Source organism: Aplysia californica, unplaced genomic scaffold (assembly GCF_000002075.1).
Source record: "Aplysia californica isolate F4 #8 unplaced genomic scaffold, AplCal3.0 scaffold01431, whole genome shotgun sequence".
NCBI lineage: Eukaryota > Metazoa > Mollusca > Gastropoda > Aplysiida > Aplysiidae > Aplysia > Aplysia californica.
The window spans coordinates 43,402-52,102 of record NW_004798701.1 but is presented as its reverse complement, the minus strand read 5'-3'; the positions used below and the strand labels follow the sequence as shown (position 1 = coordinate 52,102).

The 8,701-nt window shown below is 46.7% G+C and overlaps 1 protein-coding gene across 1 annotated transcript in view; it reads right to left on the bottom strand.

Annotated features, from left to right (window-relative positions):
• The window catches only part of LOC101860945 (chromodomain-helicase-DNA-binding protein 9), a gene marked incomplete at its 5' end in the record, with an annotated part of 50,784 nt that overhangs the window by 15,884 nt on the left and 26,199 nt on the right, over positions 1-8,701 (bottom strand). The window contains 5 exon segments of the mRNA XM_035973570.1: positions 799-1,161; positions 1,947-2,069; positions 3,253-4,766; positions 5,821-5,981; positions 6,998-7,208. Coding sequence (XP_035829463.1) covers positions 799-1,161; positions 1,947-2,069; positions 3,253-4,766; positions 5,821-5,981; positions 6,998-7,208 — 2,372 coding nt within the window.

The following is an 8,701-nucleotide window of genomic DNA, read 5'->3' as shown; positions in this document are numbered from 1 at the left end:
CTCGTCCAGGGGTAGAGTTACCTCCCTCCAACAACCTACACTTGTCCATGGGTAGAGTTACCTCCCTCCAACAACCTACACTCGTCCAGGGGTAGAGTTACCTACCTCCAACAACCTACACTCGTCCAGGGGTAGAGTTACCTCCCTCCAACAACCTACACTTGTCCATGGGTAGAGTTACCTCCCTCCAACAACCTACACTCGTCCAGGGGTAGAGTTACCTCCCTCCAACAACCTACACTTGTCCGACACAGATGGAGCCACTGACCAAAGTCCACCACGACTGACACGAGCACGCCATGACACGAAAGAAAAACACGACACAGTGACACATGGGCAAGCATCAAAGCACAGACGACAACACAAGGGTCGCCGACTCACTGGGGCGTGTTACACTTGGAAAAAATTCTCTTCAAGCTATAGACACTGTCTTACAATTTGGACAATGATGAAGAAATTAAAACAGCAAAATAAAAGAGCATGGGGAGAAAGAACAATTGAAAAATTATATAAATTTAAAAAAAACAATAGAAGCCCCCTCTCCCGCAGAAGAGACAAAAAATAGGGTGAACGTGAATTTCTCCTGACAAGCTTTGGCTTAGAAAACGTTTGGCTTTAGTGGCGGCTAGTGTAGGTGAGGTGTGTGTGAAAACGATGGCGGTGGTGGTGGGTGGTGGGAGTTACTGAGGGGGCCACAATGAAAGCACAAGACTACTGAAGCCATCCCAAAGGTGCGTGCGTACGTGCGGGGCCGCGGTGGCCCGTGTGGGCGTGGCGCCGTAGCCCTGCCTGCCTTACCTCCGAGGACACCTGGACAAGGAAATCCCTATCTCCAGCGTCCAGGTCCAGCCCTGACCCCGCCCCTATCATCACCTGGCCCATCAGGTCCGGGGGTCCGGGGAGACCCTCGCTCTGGTCCGACTCAGCCCCAGTGGCGCTGTCTGACTTGAGCAGGGAGCTGACGGGCGTCTCACTGCGGGAGTCGCTGTGCGTGGGCGTGCCGTGGGTGGGCGTCCCGTGGGTGGGCGTGCCGTGCGTCTGCAAGCTGTGGGTGGGCGTGCCTGGGGGGAAGAACGCCTGCGGGGGGCGGCGGGAGAAGGGCCACTCTCCGTTTTCGATGGTGTAGCAGATGTGCTCCAGCCGGTGGAAGATCACTCGATCCTGGCACAGTGGAAAAAACAATGTGTGAGGCGTAGGATTTACTTCTCGCAATTAACAAATGGAGATTATATTGGCCAAAAATCGACACTAGGGTCAAATTTGTACATTTGATGCCATATTCTTTACCACTTTGCCGTTACATCTCGCCAATCTGCTATGGCTTACCACCCAGTTTCTTTGAATTTTCCCCAAAACGCCTTTGCCCTTGATGGCAAGAGTTTTTACTATATGAACCTTGTGAAGGCAAAATGTTAAAGCATACATAACACGTCTTTTATTATTTCATATTGTAAATTGTAAAAACTACACCTAGAACTATAAGCGTGATGCATCTATTTTCTATAGGGCTCGAATCTGAAAAAGTAACTCATTTAGTCAGCATGCTTCACATAATACTAGTACCATCACATCGGTCAGGCGAGTGGCGTCAACAAACCAACTCCCCCCCCTCCCATTCCTAGAGGCACCTGTAACACAAATAGGTCACGCGAGGAGTGCCAAAGATTAGAGGCGTTACAGGAGAGTGATATACAAAGAAAAGGAGGAAGAGGAGAGAAAAGGACATCATGTGTTTTGACAGGAAAGTTTTAGTGTTAGTAGTCTACTATTAGTAGAGGTTTTACAGCGCTCCCAACTGCATAAGGTCATATGAGCGCCAGAAGATTAGAGGTGTTACAAGAGAGTAACAAACATAAAAAAGAACAAGGGGAGATAAGGACGATAGATGTTTGATAAGAAAGAAGAAGCAAACCACAGCAGAGCACCCACCACCCACCCACACATACCTTAGGCCACTCCACGGCCGGGCCGAAGTAACGGGTTGGGGCAATCTCTCCAGGCTCCAGTCCTTCCACCTCCATCAAGCTCGGATCATCCCCAAATATCCCCGGGGCTCCGCCAACGATGGGCTGTCAACGACACCAAAGACACAAACATCACAACACTCACTCATAACATGGGCTGTCAACGACACCAAAGACACAAACAATCACAACACTCACTCATAACATGGGCTGTCAACGACACCAAAGACACAAACATCACAACACTCACTCGTACGATGGGCTGTCAACGACACCAAAGACACAAACATCACAACACTCACTCGTACGATGGGCTGTCAACGACACCAAAGACACAAACATCACAACACTCACTCATAACATGGGCTGTCAACGACACCAAAGACACAAACATCACAACACTCACTCATAACATGGGCTGTCAACGACACCACAGACACAAAAATGACAACACTCACTCACACGAGGCCCCACAATTGAGGTCCTGCCCACGAAATGGATAATTCATCATTTGAAAAACAAAACAAAAATCATGCTGTGCTGTGAGATTCACAGATTTACAACCAGGAAGAGCAGCAGCTATGGGATAAAACAGACACCGCCCCCATTCCTCCGGCCTTCAGAAAGCTTTTTAATTTTAGTAAGAGTTTTACAGCACTTGCAACACAATAAAGTCAAATAAGAGCCGAAGATTAGAGGTGTTGTTACAAGAGAGTAATGAACACCAAAAAGAAGGAGGAGAGATCAGGGCGATAGATGTTTGATAGGCAAGAAGGAGCAAACCACACCAGAGCACCCGCCAACCACCCACCTTCATAAAGCAAGACAACACTTGCACTCATAGCTTACAGACAGACAATAACAATTACATAAGACAGCTTTTTCATACTTAAAAATAAAATATGTGAGGCAGCGTGGTGGAATCGTCAAATTAATCAAAATGAAAAAAAACCTGCATTTTTCCGCAGGTCCGTGGATTTTTATCAAATTTTTGTTTTTTTGGCTCAACACTTTTCATGTCCATTAAAGAACTCATTTTTGTTTATTTTTCTGAAATACGTTGATTTTCTCAGTAATTTTACCTCTGAAAACAGGTGACCCCCACCTCCTTCTTTCGCAAATATCTCGACTTGTATTTAAGATAAATGGATATTTTTTTCATCCAAATAAAGACAAGTGAACAAGCTTTAAGATAATACCAATAACTCTACATGCCCAAAAATTGACGAGAGCCTGATTCCACCAGGTTTTCTCAGTGGCCTCCTATGTATTTCATGCTTCCACTTACCGCAGCCCCCAGCTCTGCCTGTCTGGCCTCCCGCTCGCGACGAAGCTTCTCCTCCGCGATTCTCTCAATCTCCGTCTTGATGATCTTCTCCTTCAAGCGGACATAGTCCGGCTTGCCTTCGTCGTCCTCCTCATCTCTCACTTCTATCACCTCCGCCACCTCTCGTTTTGCTTCCACTTTCTTCGCCTCACTGTCCGACGACACGCTCTTCTTCGACTCAGAGTCCACATTGGATTTTTCCTCCGCGTCCATATTTTGGACCGCATCTTTCTTCTCATTCTGTTCGTCTTGACTGTCCGACTTGCCGTTGACTGGAGACAAATCTTCCTCCATCTTCACGGGCTCCAAGGTGGGCAGCTCAGGGTCACCCTTGTGTCCTTCACCTTCGACCTTGTCCTCGACGTCTTTGTCGGTACTGTCTGCAGCTGCCTTGGTGCTGTCTGAGTCTGTATTTTCTGTTTTTGTACTTTCAGCATCTTTTTCAACATTATCTGCGTCTGCTTTAGAGCTTTCTCCGTCTTTTTTACTACTATCTGCGTCTTTTTCACTACTATCTGTATCTGGTTTAGAACTCTCCACATCTTTTTCCCTACTATCTGCATCCGTTTCGACTTTCTTCTCTTCATCTTTTTTCTCCGTATCATCATTCACTTCCGGTGCGGAGTCTTCCTTTTCCTCACAAACGTCTTTCTCCTCGGCCTCAACCTTTGACTTCTCGGGATCACTTTTCTCAGACGGTCTCTCCTCTACAGCGTCTTTCTCTTCCACTGCGTCCTCCACCTCATCCCCTCCTCTCGAGGACTCCTTCTCCTCAGCTTCCATTTTCTCACTCTCAGGAAGTTCGGGTTTTTCTTTATCCTCAATCCCCTTCTCCTCTCCTTTCTTCTCCCCTTCCGTCTCCTCATCTTGTTTCTCCTGGTCGACAGAATTATCCCCCTTCTCAGCTTCTCCACTGGCAGGCTTGTCCTCGTCCTGGTCCTTGTTGGGGACGTCTTCCTTCACCTCACCGGCCCCACCATCTTCCTTCACCTCAGCAGCGCCACCATCTTCCTCCCCACATTTCTCCTCACTCTGTCCATCCTGGTCCTCACAGACTTTGGCCGTGTCTTCCGCAGGCTCCGACACATCCATCTTCTCCTCCTCTTCCTGCTTAGCTTCGACTTCTTCCTTCACCTCCTTCTGCGCTGCGGGCGAGCCCTCCGTTTTTATGGGGCTCTCCGTCTTCATGGGGCTGTCTGTTTTCCCAGGGCTCTCGGTTTTCAAGGGGCTGTCAGATTTCCCGGGGCTCTCCGTCTTTATGGGGCTGTCCGTTTTCCCTGGGCTGTCCGTTTTCATGGGGCTGTCCGTTTTCATGGGGCTCTCAGCCTTGACGGGGCTCACAACCCCAGGGTTCTCTGGGGCTGCGGACTCCTCTGTCTCCATCTTCACCTCGGGCTTCACCTCCGTCACACCAGACGCCGACGTCTCGCCAGGCAAGGGTTCCAGTTTCTCTTGCTTCGGGATAGGTGTACTCGCTGAGGAGCCAACAAAAAATTGTTCAGTTTTAGTTTTATAGAGGTTTTTTTCGGCGCGACCTCAGAAGGTCATATGAGCGCCACGGGGTGGGTGTCAACAGAGAAGTCCTTACAGGGAATCAGACTTACTCTGCTCACCTCTCTAGCCTCAACAGCACAAAGTCTGCTTCGACCATCAAGGCACCCCGGAAATAACGGGTTACAAGAGTGTGACAAACATACAAAAGAAGTAGAAGAAAAATGACTGGTCAAAATATTTAGCCATGGAGTGCCATCAAGTGTGAGTGTGTGTGTGTGTGTGTGTGTGTGTGTGTGTGTGTGTGTGTGTGTGTGTGTGTGTGTGTGTGTGTGTGTGTGTGTGTGTGAGTGTCGGTGAAGGCAAGGCTCGAGGCTATGTGCAAAAAAATAACTTGCTACTGTCTCTCCGTTGTGAACTGCCAGTCACGCATGGGATTTACCCATCACGCAGCACAGAAGGAGACACTTTTGGCGCATGTGACTGAAAATTTGGGCGCGACTGATAGCGAGCGACTAAACTTCGCGTCGCGCATAAGGATACAAGTCTAAAAGTAAGAACTTACTCATCATGTCGATGTAAGGACTTGTGTAAAAGTAAGAACGTACTCCTCATGTCAAAGTAAGGACTTGTGTAAAAGTAAGAACTTACTCATCATGTCGATGTAAGGACTTGTGTAAAAGTAAGAACGTACTCCTCATGTCAAAGTAAGGACTTGTGTAAAAGTAAGAACTTACTCATCATGTCGATGTAAGAACTTGTGTAAAAGTAAGAACTTACTCATCATGTCAATGTAAGGACTTGTGTAAAAGTAAGGACTTACTCATCATGTCAATGTAAGGACTTGTCTAAAAGTAAGAACTTACTCATCATGTCGATGTAAGAACTTGTGTAAAAGTAAGAACTTACTCATCATGTCAATGTAAGGACTTGTGTAAAAGTAAGGACTTACTCATCATGTCAATGTAAGGAATTGTGTAAAAGTAAGGACTTACTCATCATGTCAATGTAAGGACTTGCGTAAAAGTAAGGACTTACTCATCATGTCGATGCGAGGCGGCCCCTGGAATGGGGTCATGGGGGCGGGGGCCATGGGTGCGGGGTGACCCCTGAGTGACCTCAGAGAGTTCTCCAACACCAGGTGGAAGGAGAGCGTCTTGTCGCGCAGGATGTTGAAGTCTGTCTTTGCCACACCGTGTCTGGGGAGGAAGGGGTGGTTTAGTTATAGTAAACATTTTACAGCACTCGCAACTGCATACGGTCATATGAGCGCCAGAAGATTAGAGGTGTTACAAGAGAGTAACAAACATAAAAAAGAACTAGGGGAGATAAGGACGATAGATGTTTGATAGGAAAGAAGAAGCAAACCACACCAGAGCACCCGCCAACCACCCACAGGAAGGGGTGGGGGAAACGAGATGTTTACAACCAACAACAGACATTCATTTTTTGATTTTTTGTTTTATTTCACAATGGTGTTTTGCATTGATGGCTAGTTCAATAATGACTTCAACCTCTGCCACCCTTCCCCTCCCCTATTTTCATCATTAGCTTTGATCAAGACCACATCTTAAACAATCAAACTTTAGTTACGGTATGTTTTCTGGCACTTCCAACACAATTTGGTCTTGTCAGTGACATATAGAGTTTTATCTACACAATTTGGTCTTGTCAGTGACATGTAGAATTATATTCACACAATTTGATCTCATGTAAGGGGCCAATACAGCTTTTCCAAGATTCATCCTCTCTCTCTTTTTCAGTTTTGTCGTGTCTTGCTTTTCTTTTTCTTTTTTTTTTTTTCAAATATAGCTGGTGTTCTTACACCCCCTTTGACACGATTTAGGTCATTTAGACGGACCTCTGACCCTGCCTGTCAGGGACAACCCCGGCTGAAAGGGATACAACATCCTGGCGTAAATGCTGTTTTGTTTTAGTAGAGGTGTTATGGCGCTCGCATCTGCATAAGAGCTCCAGAAGATTAGAGAAGAAGGGGAGAAAAGGACGATAGTTGTTTGATAGGAAAAAAGAAGCAAACCACACAAGAGCGCCCGCCAACCACCCACCATAAATACTGAGAAGCTCGTTCAAAATACTCCCCACTAAAGAATCAAACTCGGGGTCCCCCCCATAGGACAGAGAAGTGCCTAACCACTACACCACCTACACCACCAATGCAGCCACCAATGCGGCGCCAGTTCCCACCCTGCCTCACCTAGCGGCACCGATGAGCAGCTCCTTGTCGTGCTGTCCACAGACCCACCAGCTGGGCATGTCGTACGACGGCTGACACAGCTTGACGCGCTCCTCCAGCATGGTGTGCATCAGAATGTCCTGGCGGATCTTGTTCAGCAGGTCGATCCGTGCCAGGCAGCGGCTGGCTCGCTCCTCCGTGATGGGCTCCACAAAGATCATGTTGGGGGGTACTGGGAACACAGGAACAAGTTACACAACACATTGAGGGGGATCATGTTGGGGGGTACTGGTCACAGGAACAAAATACACAACACATTGAGGAACAAAATACACAACACATTGAGGAACAAAATACACAACACATTGAGGGGGATCATGTTGGGGGGGGACTGGGAACACCACATTGAGGAACAAAACACACAACACATTGAGGAACAAAACACACAACACATTGAGGGGGATCATGTTGGAGGGTACTGGTCACAGGAACAAAATACACAACACATTGCGGGGGATCATGTTGGAGGGTACTGGTCACAGGAACAAAATACACAACACATTGCGGGGGATCATGTTGGGGGGGGGACTGGGAACACAGGAACAGAATACACAACACATTGAGGAACAAAATACACAACACATTGAGGTAGAGTTTAGTTTTCCTACGATTTTTACAACAATTAGTTTGGGTCACAGAAGTGCCAAGAAACAGATGTTTACTACAGGAGTAACATACAAGGAAGAGGAGGAGGAGGAGGAGAGATAAGGACGACAGATATTTGAAAGGAAAGAAAAAGCTAACCAACCAACCAACCACCCACCAACCACCCACCAACCAACCGTCCACCAACCAACCGTCCACCAACCACCCACCCACCAACCAACCGTCCACCACAGAGTTGAAGAATACAGAAAGTTATTTAGCAGACCTGACACCAATTCAGTGCCAAAAATAGGTTGTTTTTTTTCTCAGCTAAAAATCAAGAGTTGGGGAGAGAAAAAACCGAGAGTGGCCTGAACCCCAATAGAAAAGGTTTATGAAACAAACCGACCGTAGCAAATAAACACATATTGCACATAAAAATGTGTATAATTATCTACTTTGCAATAAGTGGCGTACAACGGATGGAAACAGTTTTAGTTTTCGTAAGAGTTTTACGGCACTTGCAACACAATAAAGTCATATAAGTGCCGAAGAATAGAATAGGTGTTACAAGAGAGGAACATACACAAAAAAGGAGGGGAGATAAGGACGACAGATGTTTGACAGTAAAGAAGGAGCAAACCACACCAGAGCACCCGCCAACTTCCCACACGGATGGAAACAGTATTAGAGAAAAAAAATTAAGACTTAACGCAAATCTTATCTGGTCTTTAGTTTTAGTAGAGGTTTTACGGCGCTCGCAACTGCATGAGGTCACATGAGCACCAGAAGATTAGAGGTGTTACAAGAGAGTAACAAACATAAAAAAGAAGGGAAGATAAGGACGATAGATGTTTGATAGGAAAGAAGAAGCAAACCACCCGAAATCTAATCTGGGTTCTTCCACAAGCTAAAAAGAAATCAGAGGGTTCCCATGTAATCAGAATACTTGGCAGGTCTGATTTAGTGTGAATAAAGACGCGCGCACACACACACACACACAAAACCATTAATTTCTGGAGATCAGTTCAGAAAACCGGATTTCCAGAATCGTCCGTCAAATCAGCACCCCTGAACACA